The sequence below is a fragment of the Bos grunniens genome, chromosome 10, assembly GCF_055505025.1.
Source record: "Bos grunniens cultivar Pamir isolate PY7600 chromosome 10, Bosgru_T2T1.0, whole genome shotgun sequence".
NCBI lineage: Eukaryota > Metazoa > Chordata > Mammalia > Artiodactyla > Bovidae > Bos > Bos grunniens.
The window spans coordinates 43,595,262-43,619,430 of record NC_141174.1 but is presented as its reverse complement, the minus strand read 5'-3'; the positions used below and the strand labels follow the sequence as shown (position 1 = coordinate 43,619,430).

The following is a 24,169-nucleotide window of genomic DNA, read 5'->3' as shown; positions in this document are numbered from 1 at the left end:
TTCATGGAGCTAAACCGAAATAACTTTCGTTCAAGTGGCTCTGTGATTTGAAAATATTAATTGATCTGATAATTTAGCCAAGAAGCTATAAGTCACTCAGACTAATTGCAGAACATGAGAAGTCGTCCATTTCACAATTCAAAACTGATTCTTGCATCTTCTTCCTGGGAATCCAGTAATGGTGACATCTTTCAGGAGCACCTTTATAATCTTGTTTTTATGTGGAGTGTTTATATTGATTTTACCTGTAACAACCGAGTCCCTGAGGTAGATGATAAATTCTACGCTCCTCTATCCCTTTTAATACATCAGTTGTTAAAGATGTGGTTTATAATGCAGTTCACTTTGCAGTTATCTTTTTACGTTAACCCTAAGAATTCTACTACTCGTGATAGAATAAGTCTGCCTGGGTGTTAAGGCTTTATATCCTACTCTGACTTTCAACTCTTGAGAGAATCATAAGTGCTATATGCAGTTCATGGTCAAGGGGAAGGAAGAATGGAATCAAGTGATGCAACAGAGTAAGTGTACTAAATTTTAAGTCACTGTATTGGGATAAAGTGTGTGTAAAAATTATAATTCTGCTGTCCTGTGCAACAATAAAAATTAAAGACAGAACACTTAATAAAAATTAAAGACAGAACACTTAATAAAAATTAAAGACAGAACACTTATAGGGTTTTAAATTATTTTTCTCATTAAGATTTTAATGTAGGTGTAAATGAAAATTCTCATTTAAAAAATTAAAGAAAAGTTTCCATTTATTTTTTTAGAATAAAGATTTAGTGCACAAATACAGCCCAAAGCCAACAGAAAAATAGCTTTGCCCTGTCATGTCCCTAAGAAAGCACTGCAGTTACTCAGAATAGGCCAAAAGTCGGGGGGGAGCAATCCTCTGAGTTCTAGGCTTCACAAAAGGACCACATATTATACTATGTACATTGATTTGATGTGCAAGTGTGCAATAAATATATACACATACATTCCTATCTGCTTTACATCATTCTAGAGTATTCAGTAGATCAAGCTGGGATTTAGAAATGTGAAAAGGCCATAACAGTGAATAGGAAAATAAAGGATACAATGATTTTTAGACCAGCAGAATAATAATGCTTAGCTAGTTAATTATTTTAACTTTGGAGCAAACTAAAAAACTTGTTTTGAAATAAATGGTACCTGTAAGGAATGCTTACTGCAATACTTGTTAAATGTTCTTGGTCAGTTTTTTGATAATGGCGCTGACCAGAAGTATATGGTATAGTAACACAGCTCTCATTGTCCTACAAGTCCTTTAAATGGTCAGCTATGCCTATCCAGAATCTTTATAAGCAATTCAAGAGTTGTGTTGCTCAGCCTGTTAAAAGATAACTAGCTTAAAACCTACTTCTCCTTACGTGGCTACATCAGTTATTCGTGGTCCCAGTGACGTATAAAAGAGGATATAAGCTGCTGAAGATTTCACCGAAGAAATGGAAATATCAGAAACTTCATGATCGTCAAATTTAAACCACCGCTGTCTTGCTGCATTTTTACAATAGGCAGTGTAGTGGCCACCGTCCAGCCCACCGTAGTGATTCTGTGCCAAACAAGACAGAAAATCAGTTCAAGTTGAATTATTTAAAATATGTCAATAATTTCAAAGCCTTAATGTAGTTCCTACTTTCCTCTGAGGAAAGGAACAACCTGAAACTTGTTTTTTCAGTTTGCTTCGAAAGAAAAAGTATTCTGGTCAATGAGATACTTACTGAAACAGAAAACAAGTTGTATTTCTTCAGATTGTTCTTTGGGCCAATAACATACTGCGACAAGTCAAGATTTTCTAATGGAAAGTCCACAGATGTCTGTAATTTTTGTTTCCACCTGCCATCATAGGAAAAACTGCAGAGCAAAACATTACAGCAGTTACACTGACAGACCAAAGACATCAAAATGAACCCTCCCTAATTCATTCATTAACAATCCAGAGTTTTAGACAGTTTTTATGTTTAGACATAAAATCTATTTCAAACACACACCCAGCATTTTAATAGTGGAGGGACTTGTCTAAAGATACTTGGTTTCATTTCTGTTTTACAAATGAAACTGAGGTGCATAAAAGTCTTGGCCCAGGTAAACAGTGATGGAGGTAGAGCCACAAGTTGGTCCCTTAATCCCCAGACCAGCTAGAGCCATTAGATGAGTCTTAGACAAAGGCAAGAAGTCAGTAACACCCCCATTTATAATGCTAATCACCACAAAGTACAGAGAAGTAACAGAAGAGAGTGGCTCCAAATTTAAGCTTGTACTTTGAGATCCAACCAGTCCATCCTAAATGAGATCAGTCCTGGGTGTTCATTGGATGGGCAAATGTTGAAGCTGAAACTCCAATACTTTGGCCACCTGATGCGAAGAGCTGACTCATTTGAAAAGACCCCGATGCTGGGAAAGATTGACGGCAGGAGGAGAAGGGGACGACAGAGGATGAAATAGTTGGATGGCATCACCAACTCAATGGACATGAGTCTGGGTAAACTCCAGGAGCTGGTGATGGACAGGGAGGCCTGGCGTGCTGCAGTTCATGGGGTTGCAAAGAGTTGGACACGACTGAGCGACTGAACTGAACTTGAAAAAACTAGAGCCAGAAACTGCATGCACACAGCCTAGTGACTGAAATAATGGCATTCCATCATCCTAACACACACTGCTTTAAACACCAAAATACTGGTTGGTGTAATATGGTTATTTCAAAATTATTTTTTAAAGAGTGAACTCTGAACCATTTTTACTTTAAGATATTTTCCAAGAATAATACATAGCACTAATAATCTTAACAGAACAAATGTGTAATCATTTGTAGAATGTTTATCTATACCTTTGCAATCTGCAACAAGCAGTAAAGGACAACCGATATAATAAGCTTTTGTAGAAAATCTACACAAGAGATTTGAATATATCAGTGTTGAAATTAACATAAATAACTGCCTAAGAATCTCCAATAATTTGAAAATAATTTTGTTTCACTGATTTGTAAAAATGTTTTATATTGGAGTATCATTGATTAACAATGTGTTAGTTTCAGGTGTACAGCAAAGTGATTCAGTTATACTTCTATCTTCTTTTTCAAATTCTTTTCCCATTTAGGTTATCAAAGAATACTGAACAGTGTTCCCTGTGCTATACAGTAGGTTATCTATTTTAAATACAGCAGTGTTTATATGTCAATCTCAAACTCCCAATCTATCCCTCCTGCCCCAGTTTCAGTGATTTTTAAAGACAGAGTTACATGAAAAAGCGGTGCTGTCATTTTGCAGTTATTGCAAAAATGCAAGTGAACGAGCCTCTTCATTTCTGCCTAATTTTCCTGCTGCTGCTGCTGCTAAATTGCTTCAGTCGTGTCTGACTCTGTGAGACCCCCGTAGAGGGCAGCCCACCAGGCTCCCCCGTCCCTGGGATTTTCCAGGCAAGAACACTGGAGTGGGTTGCCATTTCCTTCTCCAATGCATGAAAGTGAAAAGTGAAAGTGAAGTCGCTCAGTCATGTCCGACTCTTAGCGACCCCATGGACTGCAGCCCACCAGGCTCCTCCGCCCATGGGAGTTTCCAGGCAAGAGGACTAGAGTGGGGTGCCATTGCCTTCTCTGCTAATTTCCCCCTAGAAGTACCCTAACCTGATAATCTTTCTTTGTTATACATCCTAAGCAGACAGCACAATAAAGTTTAGAATAAAATACATAGAAATCCTTCATCTAAAAAGTACTAAACAGGTAGAAAAATGTGTCCCTTTTACCGTTTCAGATGCACTAAAAGCACAGGTGGCAGCTTCCAGATTTCTATCTTTTTTAGGGAATCCCGACGAGCTCTGCAATGACTGCAATAAAACCTGTTGTTATCTGTGAGTTTTTCTTCTTTGGAAAATAACCTAAGGCAATCCTGGAGGCAAAAATAAGTAGTAGATATTTGTTAACTTATTTTTTTTATTACTGAGCATCTATTCAATAAGTTACTTTGTCAGGCATGAGGAGTAAGCTATTTACAAAGCAGCTCCTGTTCCCCCACCCCAACCCCCCACCTCCAGAGTTATGATCTACTGAGGAAGCAGATGGGAGGAGTTGATAGGGACAAATTATGGAGAGTGATGGTGCTGTGCCCATGGAGGAGGGAAGACGTCTGCATGTCCTGAGAGCATCAAGGGGTAACTTCTACCTGGTGGCTCAGGACGTTCTGACTAACAAGAGGCTAACACTAAAAGCGTCAACAAGCTCTCTAAATCACACTGCTGTTGTGTGCAAAATAGGATATTTATTTGACACCTCATGTAGAACAATTTCTTCTAAAAAGTGTACCTGAATTAAAGTCAACATACAGTTTCCCAAATTAACTTCTAAAACTTCAATACAGACTTTGAAAAACATTATCAACTCTAAAAGAATATTTAATAGGAAAATATTTTGAAAATTTCTTTTAAAAATGCATATTTTCTTCAAATCTGCATAGGCCTAATTATAACAATTTTTCTGTGAGTTTTAACCTATAAAATGTGTACAGGGATAAAGAGCAGAAATCAATTACCAAGTAAAGTACAACTCTATGTGCATATAAAAAATGTTTTCCTTCAATAAATCATTTCCTCTCAATCCTAATTTACCTGTAATGTACATTTACTTGTGGATGCTAGTGGGAGAGACAAATACATGAAGGCCTCAAACGTCCTGGACTTTTTGTGACAGGTGAGGCACTGCACTGTGGATTTGAATTGACCCTGAAAAAGTGCAACAATGATAGACTCATTGAGCTGCTTGTGCTTCTGCCATGCATGTTCTGCAGCTTTAAGGTCATCGAGATGATCATTATTTTCTTCTTTATGTCTCTTCCGATTATCAGCCTGAAAATAAGATTTAAACTCTCTATTAATATCTCAAAGTCAACATTTAAATATAAAACAAAGTATATTCAATATAAATCTTGGCATCACTGACTCGATGGATGTGAGTCGGGGTGAACTCCGGGAGCTGGTGATAGACAGGGAGGCCTGGCGTGCTGCGATTCATGGGGTCGCAAAGAGTCAGACATGACTGAGCGACTGAACTGAACTGACTGAATCAAAAAATTTGATGCTACAAAAAAATGCTAATCAAAAATATCTGCCCAAAAAACCAAAACCCACTTTATCAAAAGGGTGTAACTAGTTTCAATTTCTTAATAAATTTTTATTTAAAAAGCTGAAAAGTCTGATTTTGAAAAGACATTCCACATATACCTGGGAGTTAGGGTTACAACTAGATGTCATTTTTCTGGTCCTAGTCTCACAGATGGATACACACTATCTTCATAAACATACACATACAGACATACACATATATGTGTGTGTCTATATGTGTACGTCTATGTTCACTGGTAAGAGAGGTGATAGCAAAAGTATTTGAAAGAGAAGACAGCTTGGTGCTAAAAAGAAGCCATTGTATACAAATAGTAACTTTTCACATGAATCCTTTGGTCATATGGGTCACAAACGCAGGATCTCTGACAACTGTGTTTACAAATTTACAATGTTTATAAATTCCTCACAATAATACAGCCTGTTAACATTTTCACAAGTAAATACAAATTGTATATACTTCCATTCAAATAGTCAGAGAAGGTAATGGCACCCCACTCCAGTACTCTGGCCTGGAAAATCCCATGGATGGAGGAGCCTAGTGGCCTGCAGTCCATGGGGTCGCTAGGAGTCGGACACGACTGAGCGACTTCACTTTCACTTTTCACTTTCATGCATTGGAGAAGGAAATGGCAACCCACTCCTGTGTTCTTGCCTGGAGAATCCCAGGGATGGGGGAGCCTGGTGGCTGCCGTCTATGGGGTCACACAGAGTCGGACACGACTGAAGTGACTTAGCAGCCATTCAAATAGTAAACCTAACAGATGTATTTATTTTAAAGTTTCATGCCGTAGTCCCTAGATTTGAATAAATTAGCACTGAACAATCAACAGCTATAATTTTAAATTGCTATAAAAATGAGTGCAACACTGAGCAACCCTAAAGAGCCTTCACAACTTAGAAAAATACAATCTTACTTTATTAAGATCTTCATGGAGACCATCCATTAGGAACAGAAGCAGTTCTTGTGAATCTTGCTGGCTGTATCCTGCAAACTGGTCATTGATCTTCCCAATGGTGATTTTAAAGTCTTTTGGACTGATGTACCGGTACTGTCCCGTCCACAGGGCTTTCATGATTATGCCAAATTCTTCTGCAACTTCACCTTTATGCCCCAACAAATTTGACCTTTGCAAACATAATTAAAGTTACAAAACACAAATTATAAAAAGCTAAGATACAGCAGGTTCTTGATATCAACATTAAACTACTCACATACTGTAATATGTGACCCTACACTAAAATGCTTATTCATAGGTTTATCACCAAATACTTACCTGAATCTCACTTTGATGACACCCCTCCAAGTTGCTTCTTTTTGGCTACCAGCCCTCCGCAGTCTCCCGTTCCTTACCAGTAGGCTCCAATTTATGACAGTGAGGTTCTGCCTTCCTGCACTGTTCCTTTCCTGTCTGTCTTTCACCAATCAAAGAAGGCTTTTCTTTACATTTTTCTTAAGAACAATGTTCTCTACATTGTTCTTTCCTAATCTGACATCTCTGGAGCTGGGTGGTAAGGAAGTGTGGTTAGAGCACCCTTTTAATATGATATTGCAGAAAAGTATGATATTTCTTTACCTATTAATATCATCCTGGTAACAGTTGCGGTTGAAATAATCAGCCAGATGTGGCGTATTGCACAGGCACTGTAATATTGAGTTCATATAACAAGTATTTCCTAAATTACGAAGTCCAGTGAGAGCTGGTCCAGATCCTCCAAAAACAGGATTGAGGTTCCGAATTTGAGAAGCAGAAAGTCTTGTGATCTCAGCTTTAGGATAGCTTGTTGGCCTAAGGAAGAAAAAGTGCACATGACTTCTTAAAATGCTGGGCACGTGACATGAAGGTTCATACTTCAAAGGGCAGCAAACTCCAGCATCTGTAATGGTATATGGTAATCCTGCAGATAGTTACTAAGGTCATAAGGTACTGGGTCTTAAAGAACATTTAGTATCTAAGTGACACTGGTGATGCTCCCATGAAGGTCTTTAACTTCTTACGTGAGCACATGTTTCTTACAGATACCCTGAGATATCAATAGGTTCTCTGGTTTCTCATGAACAGGTAGAGTGTTCTAATACAGAAGGCTCTTTCAAATGTTTTAAATGATCCCAGGAAGTTTAGCATTACTAAATGTTGAGTTCAACCAGAATGCCAGTAACTGCAGAGCACACACAGAAGGCAGAGGTTATTTGGGTACTATAACCTGAAGTCTAGAGCTGTGCTGACAAATATGGTAGCAACCACTAGCCACAATAAATTTAAAATTTTATAGCTCTTATAGTAGCCACAATTCAAAATAGCCACTACCATGCTGGACAAAACAGGTAAAGAACATGTCTATCAACATGGCCACTGGAAGCACTGAACTAGAGAATGCCTACATGACTTTTGTCATGCAGTATATTTGATTTATATATGTAATTTTTAGAACTCTAAGGACACTAAGAAAACTAATTGGTAAGTCTTTCTTTTATTACTGATCCTAAGTATATCTCCACCTCTGAAAGGAATACTGAGAACAGATTAAACATTATATTCCAACCAGTTTTTGTTTACACATGGCTCAGGTATATGCACTCTGTTCAATATATATTTAAAAATATACAAACTACATATGCTGTAGTTTTTAAATTGTCAAATTAACAAACTTTAATAAGAATGATGATTCAAGAAAGAATTAAATTCTTACCAGTTTTAATAGTGAGCCCTGAAATCTACAGATTTTCCGAATTTACAAAATCTCCTCCAGTTCAAGCTTCTACCTGGCAGGGTAAGTTCTTAGGAGGAAAATACATTAACTACTTTTGGGGAAAGTGATTCTGAAGAGGCCAAAAAGACAGCCTAGTTAGAATTCCTCAGCAATTAAGAGTGTATTTAACAAATCAAAAAATCCCATTTATTTTCACCTCTATCTACCCTACATCCCCCAAAATTAATGGTCAGAAGTGACAGACTAGAAAACTATCTCATAAACCTATCAATCATAAGCCAGGAGCACTGGAGTATTCAATAACTGATAAAGCCAGGAATACATCTAAATGAGATACTGTTTTGGGAAAACTTAAATGAACCTATTCATCACCACTGGTAAACAGAGGAACAGAAATGCAATGAAGAAAAGGGAACAGAAGAAGGATTAGAAGCTGATACACACTATAATGCTCATTATTTTAATACATTAAGTTTGCCCCCATGTTACTGAGTTTTTCTTAAGTTTGGAATTTAAGAGCTACAACAAGACATATTCAACAATCCTGTAAATTATAGTTCTCAAAGGGAAATCTAGGGATCTTATGAAGTTTATAAAAACATCTATGTAGTCGCACACTGAAAAGATAACAAGGTGCGCACTTGTATATCTACATTAATACATATGCATTAGCGAACGAGTCACAGAATCCTTTTTGACACATTTAAGTTAGTCTGTGACATTTGGGAGAAAAACCAAGGACATTTAATCCATTTATTTTTTTCCTCTACAGTAAACAAAAACAGCTGGCTTAGCCATCCACAGAATCTTCTGTCTCCCTGATATTAGTAAACTGGTATGTTTAAGAAGTTTTCAAATACAGCAAATGATTCTGTTCCTAGAAGTTAGGATAAACTTACTTGTTTTCCCGATTAACTGCTGGAGTTATTGTTGGCCTCCTCTTCTCTTCCTCTTGAATGGCCTGGGTGATATCTGGGGAGGAGTAGGAGCGCTTCAGTTTAGACGGTTCCCTATCCCGCTCAGCAGGAATCTGTGGCTTGGCTTTATGAGTTGGAGGGGTGGAAGGAGGTGCAGATGAAGGAGCCATTTCCGGTGGATACATATGAACAGTGTTGGTAGGCGAATGATAGTAACGAAAAGTTCCAGTGATGGGATCAAGAAACTTAGGCGGGGAAAGAAAGCACAGGTCAAAAAACAATGAACATTCAATAAACAACAACAAAAACTCAAAAGTATCCCACTACTAAGTTTACTTTTGGATTAAAATAATTTGAATAAAATGGTGATAATCACTTCTATAATTAAACTTTCAAAGAACCTGAGGTTTTAAAATCATACACTGTTTTTAAATGACATGCCAGAATGCTCATATATTATAGCCAGCATCCCTGACTGGCTATCCAGAAATCTAACCATGCTGTAATTAGGGAAATGAGCTATGTCCTTTATAATGAAGAAATAGAGTCAACTCTGCGTTAGAGAAGATGCAGAATAAACAAGTTCGTAAGTTGGTTTTGTTTTTTTTTTTTTAAACAAAACAGTGCCATGTAATTTCTTTCTGTGCTAATTTGGAGTTTTACCTTGGCCCAGCCTGATGGCAGTCCTGGTACAACCCTCCCCATTTCTTCACTTCTCGCTCTTGTCAAAGGCTCTCGAGACTTGTTTTAAAAAGAGAAGGAAAAGGATTTTTAAATTAAATTTTGCCATAGCAAAGAACCACAAACCTGGTGTTGGCTGCCCTTAATATTTTTTAAAAGATGAAGAACTATACATGTTTTCTTAAAGTCCTAAAATTATCACAGCAAGGGGAAGGAGTATGTGTGCACAGCTTATAAAGATGGTGGCTTTGTAAAGTTTCTCAAAAAAAACACAACACAATTTCACTTCTAAGTGTCAACTCCAAAGATAAGAAAATTTATTTCCACACAAAGACTTGGATGCAAATGTTCATGGAATTATTATTCATAATAGCCCCAAAACAGAAGCAATCCAGTGTCCATCAAATGTAGTATATCCACACAAGGAGGATTATACAGTGAAGAAAAGTCAACCTCTTCAATGAATGGTATTAAAGATGCACCACACTTTTGAGCTATATAGGCAAGCATATAATTTTTTCCACATCTCTTTTTATTGAACAAAATAATTCAAAATATGTAGGCATTCTAAATTTCAGCATACAAAGAGCACTGACATTTTATTAATTTTAAAAACAAACCAGGAGTTCCCTGGTAGTTCAGTGGTTAGGATTCAACGCTTTCACTGCCATGGCCCCAGGTTCAATCTCTGGTTGGGAAACTAAGAGCCTGCGAGCTGCATGAAGCAGCCAAAACAAACAAAAACAAAAAAGCCAAGAGAGAAGACATAAAACAAAAAACCCCAAAATATTTTTAAAACCTGGTTTTGGAAAAACTGGACAGCTACATGCAAAAGAATCAAACTAGTCTATCCTCTCATACATACACAAAAATAAATTCAAAATGGATGAAAGACTTAAATGTAAAACCCGAAACCATAAAACTTCTAGAAGAAAACAATGGAGGAACACTCTGACATTCGTCTTAGTAATAATTTTTGGCATATGTCTTCTCAGGCAAAGGTAACAAAAGCAAAGACAGAAAAATGGGACTACATCAAATAAAAAGCTTTTTGCACAGAGAAGGAAACTACCAACAAAATGAAAAGGCCACCTATACTGAATGGGAGAAGATATTTGCAAACAATATATCTGATAAGGGGTCAATGTCCAAATTATACAAAGAACTCATACAACTCAACATCAAAGAAACAAAAATCTGATTTAAAAATGGGCACAGGATCTGAATAGACATTTTTCCAAAGACAGATGGCCAATAGGCGCATGAAAAGATGCTCAACATCACTGGTCATCAGGGAAAAGCATCAAAACCACAATGAGATAACACCTCACACCCATCAGAATGGCTATTATCAAAAAGATGACATATAACAAGTGTTGGCAAATGCAAAGAAAAAGGAACCCTAGTACAACACTGTTGATGGGAATGTAAATTGGTGCAGTCACTATGGAAAACAGTATGGAGATTGTTAAAAAAGAATTTAAAATAGAACTACCATATGATCCAGCAATTCTACTCCTGGTTATTTATCCAAAGAAACAAAAAACACTGATTAGAAAAGATATATGTACCCCTTTGTTCATTACATCATTATTTACAATAGCCACGAATATGGAAGCAACCCAGATGCCCATAAATAGATGAATGGATAAAGAAGATGTATAGTATATATACACAATGGAATATTACCCATAAAAAAGTGAAATTTTGTCATTTGTGACAACATGGATGGATCTAGAGGGTATTATGCTAAGCAAAAAGTCAGCCTCAAAAGACAAATATATGATCTCACTTACATGCAGAATCTCAAAAACAAATGAACAAGACAAAACAGAAAGTTATAGATACGAGAACAAACAAGTGGTTACCACCAGAGGTGAGGAGTGGGGCGGCGGGTTGGTGGGGTGGTGGCAGTGAGGAAAAGAAATAGATGAGGAAAATTAAGAGGTACAAACTTTCAGTTGCAAAATAAATGAGTCACAGGGATGAAATATACATTGTGGGAATGTAGTCAATAGCTGTGTATCCTTGTATGATGACATAGTATATCTAGACTTACTATGGTGATCATTTGGAAATGTATAGAAACACCAAATGGCTACGTTGTGTAACAGGAACTAACATAGTATTATAAGTCATTTATACTTCAAAAACAAATACAAAGGAAAAAGGATCAGACTTGTGGGTATCAGAGGTAGGCAGAACAGGAAATTGGAGGAAGGTAGTTGAACAAACTTCCAGTTATAAGTGGATATAAGGTACTACATGACTAATTAACGCTGCTGTATGTTACATATGATAGTTGTTAAGTAAATCCTAAGAGTTCTTATCACAAGTTATTTTTTTATTAAATTTTGTATTTCCGTGAGATACAATCATTATATTGTACATCTTAAACTTATACAGTGCTGTATGTCAACTGTATCTCAATAAAACTGGAAGGAAAAGAATAAAGTAGGATTTTTAAAAGCCCAAGACACTTAAAAGAGTTCAAAAGGAAAAGGCACTATTAATTGCATAATAGACAAAAAAAAAAAAAAGCCCATGAAAAGCACACATGACATTATTAGGTTAAAAAAATCTTCTCTGGTAGGGCTGAATCTCTTTGCGGTTCACCTGAAACTATCATAGCACTGTTTACTAACTGGCTGTATCCCAATACAAAGAAAAAGTGGAGCTCCCTAGTGTCTAGCAGTTACGATTTGGCACTTTCATTGCCGAGGCCCAGGTTCAGTCCCTGGTTGGGGAACTGAGATCCTACAAGTTGTGTGGGGTAGCCAAAAAGAAAAGAAAAAAACATCTCCAAAATTATGAAAATCAATGAAGAGTAATAGCCAAGGGTAGGAAAAGGCAACATTAATGGGATTACTGTCAATATTTTTGATCAGGTGAATGAACAAACAAATGACACAGACGACAAATAAAACCATTACACGCAAAGATAAACTGGGCATATTCTAAGCAGACACAAACTTCATCATATAAATATTTGGCACCTAATTCCTCCATTGTGAGATCAGAAGATTATATTTCACTCTAGTCTTTTGATGATCACACATCAAGCATAAAAATGAAGAATGCAGCTATTTATCTCAATTAGCAAAAATATGTTGCATTCCATAGACGTGAAAAGCAATTCCAGTCCCAAATAATCAAGAGCAGGTAAGCAAGTGTAATTGGATCAGTACAAATCTATCATCTCCTAGAAAATCAACTGAAATGTCTACCCTGTTTATGGAATGCTACCGATATCACTTTTTACATATGTTTTTTTACACTTAGTTGGCAGTCTGTACTGTTTCCGCTTACCTTGCCTGAACTTGAATCTCCTGCCACAGAGGCATGAGGCACATCTGCTGACCTCTTCTGCACTTCCGGGGTTGGACACCTCTTCCCCCTATCTTCTACAGACTTCTTGGCATCGGTAGTCTCATGTTCACTTTTACTTTGTCTTTTTACTCCTGTTATTTCTCTGCCCCTCTTTGCTGAAGTTTCTTTATCTTCTTTCCTGGCCTGTTCACTTTCTTTCTTTTCCATTTGTTCTGCTTTTTGTTGCTTCTCTGTGATTTCATTTTCTTCAGCTTCTTGTTCCTTTCTGTCTTTTTGTTCTTGTTCTTCCCTCCTCAGTCTCTCTTTCTGTTCCTCTTGCTGCCTTTCTCTAAGTTCTTTTTCTTGTTTGTTTTTTTCCATTAGAAGAACAGTTTCTGCGTGAATACGAGCTTTTTCTTCGTCTGTTAGCATAGCAGTTGGAGGGGGAAATACCGGTTTTGTGGAACGATCAGGAACAACTTTTTCACTCTGAGGAGACTGTTCCTCATGATCTGTACTTTCATATTTTATTCTATGATCTTCAGGCAACTTGATTGCCGGTTTTTTACTACGATCAATCTGTATCAACAAATAACAGAGAAAAACATCCTTTTGTTGAAATCCAGGAACACAATAACCTCAGTTCTTGATATCAAGTTGTGATAAAAAGAACCATCACTCTGTGGAGACAGTATCTGCCAAAAACATCCATTTGTAAATGACCTAATGTCAAGATTTCTCATAAGGCACTTGGCACTCACATCCTCTTGATTCCACACTTTAATATGTTCTGTGTATGAAGATTTCATTCTATAACATAAAAGAACCAGACCTGAGCACCCCTAAAGTTCCATTTCCACATACCCAACTGCCTACTCAGTGTCTTCACATGAGTATCTCACATATACCACAAACCTCATACGGCCAAAACCAAATTCATGATTTCCCCCAACAAACACATGGGTGTGCCCACTATGTCTTGCTCAAATAAAAAAACTCAGAGTTTCATATATTTCAGATTTGTTTCTCCATTCTGTTACCAGAGTAATCATTTTAAAACATAGATCTGACCACTGACTTAAAATCTTACTGTCAAAAACCACTGACTGTACTTAGATTACACAGACTTAGATCTAAATGTCTTGCCATGCCTGTGTGGTCTCTCTTCTGCCTATCTCCCCAATCTTATCTCATACTACTTGATATACCAGCCATACTTACCCTGCCCCCATCTTTAATTTTAATCTCAAAGATGCCATGCTTCTTCCCAAGTCAGGCCTTTATACTAGTTGTTTGGCTAGATAATGCCCACAACATTAAGTTTTAGCTTAAATATCTCTCCCTTAGAAAAGACTTCCCTGATCCCTAAGGACCAGCTAAGCCTCTTGATATATGCTGTCATAATACTCTATTCTTTTCCTTCTAAGTAGTTACTGGGATTCTGATTAAACAACTTTAATTGTTTAAAATCTTCCCTATTAGCACATAAGCTCCAGGAGGGTAGAGACTGTGCCTGACAGTAAATAAAATGTTGCAGAGAGAATGAATAAAATATTCCAGAACAACTTTCATAAGAGATAAGATACTAATTAAAATTGAGTAATTTACCTCAATTTAACAATATACTAACCCTACAAAATTGTTAAAAATGACCCTAACATCATTTCTTGAGACGTTCACTGAAATAAAAATGAGACTGTCTGCCAGTAACAACCTGTATAGTGTCCCTACAAAATGAACTGTATGTTTTTCCCATTAGAAAACACCACTACAAGAAGGAATCATTTCTCTGCTCTGCTCTTTTTGCCTCTTCATTTAAAAAAAAAAAACCTTCCCTGCCCCTACCCTTTTCTAAATTTATTTGTGAATAAAGTTAGAACAAACACCATGAGGATGAGGTTAACAATAAAAGGTGAACAGGGATCAAAATAAATGTTTTCATCCACATTTTCCACTCATCTTAAAAGCATAGCTATGATCATGTTACTTTCAAGTTTAAAATTCTTTCAAGATTTCCTTTCGCCTACATGACAAAATTCCAAGAGAGATCAAAGTCTCTCTTGATGACTTCTGTCCACTTTTCCAATCTTATCTATCATCACACTCACCTCTCTCCGAGAGCTGTGCCCAAGCCTGTCAGAACTACTTACCAATCCCAGAACATGCTTTGTGCCTTCAGTCATAAAATTTTTCCACTTGTTTCTTTCATCCTTAAATCCTACTCCACTCTTAAAGCCCAGATAAAACTACTACCTCCATGAAGACCTCCCTGATGATACCCACTCTCAGTCAGAACTTCTCTTCTTGATGTGTGTGTGCTCCAGTGACTATTAAACAGTATATATTATTGATACATATTATTGATTGTATTAAATAGTACATGTTTATCAAGGTACAATTCATAAATTGTACATATCTCAGAAAGTCACACAGGGATTATGGTTTAAATAACATGATTAAATTGAAAGGAAGTGCAATGTCATAAGCTCTTTTTAAAATTTCTTAAATTTTCATTGTAAGAAAAAATTATTCAAATAATTAGTCTTAAGATTTAATCCGAAATATTAAAAGTAGGCCTTAAAACATGAGGAAATGAACTGCTTTATTTTATATCCCCCCAAAATGACTAAATTTTCTAATCAGAGCCTGCTCCACAAACCAGATGTTACCTATTTCAAATATGAAATATTATTTAAATATCTGAGAAAAAAAATTAAAAATGGTAAAAAAAAATCTTACTGGAAAACACACAGGAAAGAATTAGTTTATCTTCCTTTAAGTAAAATCTAATGACAAGAAAGATGTTACAATTTTTTATTATAACATCTTTTATGTAAACTCTTTTAGACAATTATTGTTAAAATATGCCTGTAATTTATGTGTCAAAGTCTAAGGAAATCAAACTAAAGAACTATTTCAAAACCAAAATACTGACATCATACATCTATCATCTGTAAGTCAAACCATCTGGGAAAATACTATGAATTAAATTTATAATATACACCTGCAAGTGTTGTTCAAGTTCATTGTGCTAATACTGTCTTTGGAAGGAATGATGCTAAAGCTGAAACTCCAGTACTTTGGCCACCTCATGCGAAGAGCTGACTCATTGGAAAAGACTCTGATGCTGGGAGGGATTGGGGGCAGGAGGAGAAGGGGATGACAGAGGACGAGATGGCTGGATGGCATCACTGACTCGATGGACATGAGTCTCAGTGAACTCTGGGAGTTGGTGATGGACAGGGAGGCCTGGTGTGCTGCGATTCATGGGGTCGCAAAGAGTCGGACACGACTGAACGACTGATCTGATCTGATCTGATCTGATACTAAATGGACCGAGTTAGGTTTAAAATTCTTTCAATTATCTATTCTGAAATTGCTGTGGCAGTAAGACAATTACAATGAAGTTTTTTTAATGGCAAAAATGTACCAATATACCAAAAATAGAGGAATATAGATTTTTTCAATCTTTTTCTTTCTAAAATACTGAAGGTACATATACACTGGATACATATTGCTATACTATATACTTAATATAATATTAAAAGAAAAGACATAATAAAATTAAAAGAAAACCAAAAACATACCTGTGGAATATTCTTTAAAATAGGCACTGGCTGAATTATGGGTGAAACATCATATTTAGAAGCAGCAATTGGTTCAACTGGAGCTGATATATTCAGTGGTCCCATTCTCTCATCTTGACTGTTTATCAATTCTGTATTTTCACTGATTTCTATAGGAGGTATCATCTGGGCAGTAGGTTTAGAAGGAACTGATTCTTCCAGTGAAGGGTAAGTAAAGTCCACTAAAATCCCCAAAAGATAAAAATATTATGGAAAGAAGAGCAAACCCCATAAACAGTACTTCATGTCTCATGCATGTTCTATGTCGTAGTTAAAGTAAGCAGTGACAACCACAACAGTCTTAATGAATTGATAAACATTAACTTTCAGACTGTGGACATCTTGTATTTTTTTATGCCTAAAAGCAACTGCTATCTAACAGGACAAATGCACACACAACCAAGAACACTACCCTGAGAACAGAAAATGTTTAAAATTTTACCAAAGCAATTTTAAACAAAAATTTTCACATACATACATGAGATAGACACCTCTTCATTCTTGCCTCGTGGAGGTGGCGTAACTTTAGCATTTGTTGTATACTGTGGATAACAAAGGAGCCAGTTTTCATAGCCTCCTTCTAAAACCAAAGGTTCACTGCGCAGGACAGCTTTACTTTCCCACTATAAAATAAGGAAATAGTATGTTTAATAATATGGCAGCAGTCTCTTGACAGCTAAAAACACAACAAACCTGAATATTAAACTGTTCTTAAAAGATCCATTTCTTATAAATGATTACCAAAAAAAAGAGACAGCTGAATTCAAAATTCAGCATTTAATGAAACAAATGGATAGATCGGGTTTTTAAAATCACACAAGTAATCCATGATCTTAAAAGAAAAATAGGAACACAACTTAACATACAATAAAAATCTTCTGTGATATAACCTCATCACCCAGAAATAACACTCCAACATTTTAGTTTATTCTTACTGTTTTCTATATATACTTTTTCCTTTTTTAAATAAAATAATGAAACTTATGCTGCTTTTCTTTTATACGATCATCTATTATCCATAAAGAGCTATATCATCATCTGTAATGACCAGATAATATTGTTTTATACAGACACATACACACACACACACCAAAACTGAATCAACTGTTTCAACAATTATTATTTTTCCTAATTATAAAAAATGCTGAGATAAATGCTAAAGATCCTATACATATGCCTAATTGACTCCATTAGGAAAAGTTCCCAGAAGTAAAGAGGGTAGGCCAAGAACATTTTAAGGCTTTTAATACATATTGCTCATCTTTGAAATGAACTTTTAAAAATATGTTTGTGTATTTCTGTACAATAATTTCCTAAAACCATTGGCTTAAAAGATGCCATCAAACTGCCCTTCAAAAAGCAATGTCAATATACAGATTTACCATCAGTGTATGAGAACGCCCATTGTAAGTCTTTATAGTTTTTACCAAACTGGGGGACATACAATGAGTTGTATTAGCATTTATATGTGAAGTTTAACATCTTTTAATACATTTAGTAACCCTTTATAGTCTATGGCTTAATCTCATCTTTTGCCCATTTTTCTACAGACTGCTATTTTTCTTAGTAAACAGTGAATGTACTCTGAGTATTAAGGAAAATAGGTTTTTGTCTTGTTACAAATATTTCCTCTGACTTTTTATTTGTGGTATTTTCAGTACAGTCAAATATATGAGCCTCTTTGGTTCAGGATCAAGGTAATAAAAACATTTATCAACGGTTTTTCCTGGTAGTTCATTGTTTGATTCAACATATTTATGTCTTTTACCCATTTGGAATCTAGTGTGGTCTAAGAAATAAGGCAGAGATCCTCTTTCTTTTACTTACAGGCTAGCCAGCTCTCCTCAAACCAGTTATTTCAATCCATCTTTTCCTCACTGATCTGTTATGTCATCTTTATCATACACTAAACTTACAGGTACCTTAGGCTTACCTTTATGAAACTGTCACTTTTTTAGTGAAAAGTAGGTAAATACTGGCAATTTCATATATCAGCCTATACCTGGGTATATTCTGCGATTTCCTACTTTGAAGCATGATTGTTTCAAGGCTTTTAAGACCGCTGTCCTGGAGGACAATGTTCCATCAACTGACCCTCCGACCAGCACACCGAGTTTTATTCTTACCACATGCTTACCAGCATTTAGTGGTATTCAATAATTTGACATATTAAACCAAGTATTATTTTTATCTCCGTTAATCTGATCGAGACAGTGACAGTAACTGTTTGGATCTGCATTTCTGATTACTAGCATGCTGGTATTTTTATGTCTTGTCACTTTCACATCTTCTATCTATGTCTATCTGTGTCTACTACTTACTTCAGCATTTTACCTTAAGTAATTGTATTTATTTGCAAAAACTCTTCAGATTTTAGGTGTTCTAAATCAGTGCCATATCTGTTGCAAATATTTTTACCTTCTGCCTTCAAATCGGTACATTTTTTCACACCTAAGTTTTTATTTTATTGTTGTATCTATCAGTCTTTTTTTCTTAGTGATTTCTTCCTTTATGTTTCATAACAAAAACAGCATTTTCCAAATAATTTACATTTCTGAAAGTTCTAATTATCCTATTAAGATAATTTTAATATTATTGGGTTATTCAAAACTAGTCTTTTAAATTTGAATTTTTTAAAAGTCTACAACCAAAGCATGATGGATCTTGATGTCGTTAAGATAATCAACTAGTCAACATACCCTTCTAACAACCAGAGAAGGCTTGCAATTACAGTAAACTAACAAGGAAACTTGCTAACCTTGAAAAGTGCATCTTTCAGACTCCGTAGAGTTGTCCCAAGTTGTAAATCTTTTGCAGAACTAAACCAGTCAAGAAGGACCACAGAGTCCACACTCCCCCTCTTCTTCCACGTGTCTTTAGAATCATCTGGGAGGTTTGCTTCAATCCAACTAGCAGTGACTCTGAAATGTATTAACATTTGTATTGGGGCAAAAGTAGATGAGAGGTCCTAATATACTATTATAAGACACCAAGTTTTGTTCTACAGTCTTTATCATACCATAGCAAACGTTTTTTCTTTTTTGGCCATGTCATGGGGCTTCTGGGATTTTAATTCCCCAACCAGGGACTGAACCCAGAGCCCTTGGCAATAAAAGCAGAGTCCTAACCACTGGACCGCCAGGGAACTCCTCATATCATAGCAAACTTTAAGACAGCTTCCTTTCTAAGGTCAGACTATATGTTAAGAATAGCCTAAAATGTTTAACACCTTCACTAATGCATAATATTAAAATATATTTTAGTAATTATTAGAGACTGAAAGAAACAGACTCACTTGACCCTTAATATTAAAAAAAGGGGTGGGGAGGCAAAAAATAAAAACATAGGAACTCATTTGACTACATCTCAGTCAAATATAAATAATGGAGGAGAGGGGGTAACACTTTTATATTTCAGTTCTCTTATACCTATACAGATAATTAAAGTAACCAAATACCAAAATGCTTATTTAACAAACACATACAGCATTTACCATATGCCAGGTGCTATTCTAAATGTTTTATTCTCATTGACTCTCACTAGATCCTCACTATACTCCTATAAAATAGGCATTATCCTTATAGATGGGGAAACTGAGGCACAAAGGGGTTAGTATCCAAGGTTACAGTTGCCGCTAGCTCAGGTGTACACTCTTAACTGTTGTGCTGTGCTGCCTACTACATCATCATCTGTGAATCATACCAAGTCTACACTAAAGCACGTTCTTCACTTCCTCCTTCGCTCACACAAAAGCTTAAATTCTTACCTAAAGAGCCCGATGCATGGCTCCTACCTCAAATCCTATTACCTGAACATCCTTATCCCTGCTTAACTAACTTATTCCCCTCAATCCCACTGCACTCTTCGCTGCCTTGTGGCTCCTGGTTTTTGCAGGCATGCTCCTGCCTAAGCGCCTCTGCTCCTACTGTCCCCTCTGCTGGAACCCTTTTTCCTCAGGTAAGTGCATCACTCATTTCCCTTATATCAAGGTTAGCTGAGGGATAGCTTCTCCATGAAACCTTCATGGATTAAAATGTGTAATACTCACCCCAACATACACACTTAATACAATCATCTCCATAGCACTTATCAGTGGCAGATGTACATTTTAAGCTTTATTGTCTGTCTCACCTATCCTACCATCCTGTTAAAACATAAGCTCCACGAAGCAAAGATTCCTGTCTGTTCAGTGATTTAGCCCCAGCTCTTAGAACCACAGTAACTCAGCCCATCATGAGTGCTCAGTAAATATCTGCTGAAATGGAATGAATAATAGAGATTTGTACCTCCAGGTAAGGAACTCCACACTATTCCTAACAAGGCATTTCAGGATTTAACTGGTGATGTTGTCAACGTGGGCAGAAACTTGTATTCTAAGTAAAACTAAATGGTTTAGATAATTTAAGAGAAAAAAATCCTGTTCCTATATAATAATGTTGGTTACCATATCTTCTAGGAAATAAGGGGAAAAAAATATAAAATACTGTTTTATAGTTAAGTCCCACTTGATATACAAAGATTAGAGATTAAAAGGATGCTTGGTCAACAAAGGAGGAGGAAAACTGAAACATGATATTCTTAAGGACAATTTCTGACTCTAAGGATATATTTGCCTAAATACACTTTGTCTAAAAACTCATTAGTATTCTTCAGAACTCTAGTTTAGAAAACAATAAAATCATTCAGTACTCAAACTCCAGTCTTTCAGGTACCCCCTTCACAAGTTGCTACAATTCTGCTCTCCTTTGTCTACTGTGTAATGTTTTAACTATTTAATTGAAAGTAAAACTTTACTTGAATTGTTTTTAACAGGAAAGTGTATGTTCCTATATGCATGAAAAAACAGCATCATGTCCAATAAATAAAGGATAATCCTAAAAGTAAATAAAACAGATCAGTGAATTATGCTATGTTCACATAATAGATCACCAAAGAGCAATGAGAATAAACAAATTACAACCGCACACAATAATATACATGACTCTCACAAACGCAAGGTCAAGTACAAGAAGCCAGACATTGAAGACTTTAGACTGTATAATTCCATTTATAGAAACTACAAAAACAAATCTGTTGGTGGTTCCCTTGGGTGGATGGGGTATATGGATAGCCACAGATAGGTAGCATAAGGGGGGCCTCCTAGTGTGATGGTAATGTTCTGTTTCTTGGTCCAGACACTAGCTAAATGGATACATTCAGTTTTTGAAAACTGACTGGGCTAAATACTTAGGATAAAAGTGGTTTTGTATGTATACAATACTAGTAAAATAGGTATTCACCACCAGCTAGCTGTAGATACTGTTACCTGTAGAGAACTCTGAGGCCTGCCCTCTGGCAAGAAGGGGATATTAACAAATACTAAAAAGGAAAGCTAGCACCAACTGAAACATCTTTTAACTAATTCAGAAGGACTGAAACAGAAATTAAAAGGTAATCATTTTCTTGGTATGCAATTCATTGATCTTCAGTCTTCAATCTAAACTCACCTTGAGTTTCACATTAGTCAAATTCTTGCATTTTGGGAAACAGTTAAAGTCAACAAAAGTCACCAGCGTTCTGTTAGTATAGGTAAGACCACTGAAGATTAATCATAACTCTGTCTTTTAAAATCCTAGAAAAAAATATTCATACCTACTTGATTAGACTATGCACTCTAATCTCATTTTTTTCCTTTTTAAAAAATTCTTATTTTATTTAAAAATTTTTTTTCTTCTTTCCCCCACTTTGTCTTTCTTTCTAATCTCATTTTTAAATAGCATATTTGCAAAGTACTCTATTCTTCAGGTTGAGCAATTATAAGCCTCAGCAATGTGCTAGAAACTGCGCAAAATTTATTACCGAACTTTAAAAATGTATCTTTTTAAGATCCCTTAAGTTACACCATAGATTTTAACTAATTCAGTAGCATAAACTAAGACCTAGAGAAGTTATATAATTTTCATAACACTGATAATAATGAAAATAGCCATGGAACTGGAGTTCTGGCTCTGTCACTATTATAATAATAGTTTCTAATATACAATGTATTCATGCAAGTAACTTTAAATTCTTTTACAGGTTAAAGGCTTTTAAAAAAAGAAAGAAAAAGATTAGTAGGTCCTTACTAGTGCCAGACACTGTGCTAAATGTATGCATATGTAAAATCTGTCATTTAAACTTCTCAAAACTTCTCAGATAGGTGGTACTATGGGCTTAGAGAGGTTAGATTACTAGCTAGAAGTAATGTAGCTAATAAGTGACAGAGTTACACAGTCTGAACACAGCCTGATTTTAGAACCCGTATTTTTTTCTTAATCACTTAGCTAACCTGCTACTTCTTCAAGAAAGTATTTGTGTATCTCTTACCACAGGTAATAGTATGGGGAACTTAAAAACAGAAAACAATTCAACTAGTTTATCAGTTTAGTCAGTTTTGTAGATATGATTCACAAGCTCAAAAATAAAAAACAGGAGCAATTACTCAACAAACACCTGGGGAAAGAAGACACACAAAAGCAGTTTCATTCCTCTTCTAATAAGGCTCCAAATGCCACAGACAGGAAACAACAGCCGAACGGAATGTCTTTTACACTACCCCACAGAAAGCGTAAGGTGTGCCACTGAGGAACAAAGAATGAAAAGGACCACAGGAAAAGAAAAGACCCACATTTAGCATGGATGCTAAGTTGCAACATTTACTACTGTCCACAGCTTACCATTTTATCTAAATATACAATGACTCACCCTGGACTGATGGCTTCTTCAGGAACACTGAGAGAATCTGAAATATGGGAATCCAGATAATCCTGCATTCTCCGAGCATCCATTATAATCAAGCTGATGTTTTTATCCATCATCATTGTGTATAGCTCCTTCGCTGTGATTGCTCCTTGGAATTGAGAGAGACAATGTAAGTGACAAGAAGCACCCAGCTCCATGTGCTGTCATATCACTGACCACACGGCAAGCATAGTTTTCCTGGAAGTGTCGTATACTTGCTGTCCCATCACATTATTTATTACCTTTTAAACTAACTTTATACACAATTTGCTTTTGGCATTTATCAAGAAACTAGTTCAAAGCCTTTTTATAAAGACTTAAATACCAAAACTTGCTGGTGAATATTACAACTACATCTGGTGTTGGCTCTGTTGCTGTATAAAATATTAATAATATGTGTCTCATGAAAATATTCTAGTTTAAAAAATTAAGTCATTTGAGAAATGTCAACCAGAAAAAAAAAATTTATGAATCAAAAGTTCTTGAAAGGTTCTAAATTTTTTAAAAGTCTCCTTGGGGTCTTTTCGAGGCTATCTGAAAACCTTGTAGATTTCCTAGAATAATAAGCCAAAAGTTTGTTATCTGTGTCCCACATGGGGTTGGTTAACCACGGTCACCTGTTTTCACTGGAACACAGCTACACTCATTTGTTTACATTGTCTATGGCTGCTTTCATGCAAGGCCCACAGGGCTCCTCAAGCATAAAATGTTTAATATTGAGCCCTTTAATATTTAGCAAAAATAAATACTCCCTATGTTGCTATTTTCCTTCCAGGTTCTACCACCTGAAGTGAAGATTAAAAAGTACTACCAGGAGGCTTAAATACATACAGAACTATTTCACCTGTGTGAAGAACATAGTCACGCTACCGCCAAAGCTAAAATACCCAGTTGCTAATAACCATCTTACTTCCTTTTCTAACCACCAAGATCACTTTGACATCAAAACAGTCCAAAGGGTGAAAACAAACCACCAAGAAGGGTAAAATCTAAGCAGGGTGAGATACAAAAGAACATATGGATAAAAACTAT

The 24,169-nt window shown here is 36.0% G+C and overlaps 1 protein-coding gene across 1 annotated transcript in view; it reads right to left on the bottom strand.

Moving 5' to 3' along the window:
- Positions 1 to 743: 743 nt before the first annotated feature.
- USP8 (ubiquitin specific peptidase 8) overlaps positions 744 to 24,169 on the bottom strand; it is a 51,518-nt gene continuing 28,092 nt past the window's right edge. Inside the window, exons 7-19 of the mRNA XM_086320909.1 lie at positions 23,102 to 23,246; positions 19,137 to 19,299; positions 16,857 to 17,001; positions 16,340 to 16,560; positions 12,753 to 13,331; positions 9,426 to 9,503; positions 8,745 to 9,007; positions 6,711 to 6,923; positions 6,051 to 6,261; positions 4,624 to 4,860; positions 3,766 to 3,908; positions 1,746 to 1,878; positions 744 to 1,576 (exon numbers count right to left, since the gene is read on the bottom strand). Coding sequence (XP_086177035.1) covers positions 1,391 to 1,576; positions 1,746 to 1,878; positions 3,766 to 3,908; positions 4,624 to 4,860; positions 6,051 to 6,261; positions 6,711 to 6,923; positions 8,745 to 9,007; positions 9,426 to 9,503; positions 12,753 to 13,331; positions 16,340 to 16,560; positions 16,857 to 17,001; positions 19,137 to 19,299; positions 23,102 to 23,246 — 2,717 coding nt within the window. The 3' untranslated portion in view covers positions 744 to 1,390. The remainder of the gene's footprint in view (positions 1,577 to 1,745; positions 1,879 to 3,765; positions 3,909 to 4,623; positions 4,861 to 6,050; positions 6,262 to 6,710; positions 6,924 to 8,744; positions 9,008 to 9,425; positions 9,504 to 12,752; positions 13,332 to 16,339; positions 16,561 to 16,856; positions 17,002 to 19,136; positions 19,300 to 23,101; positions 23,247 to 24,169) is intronic.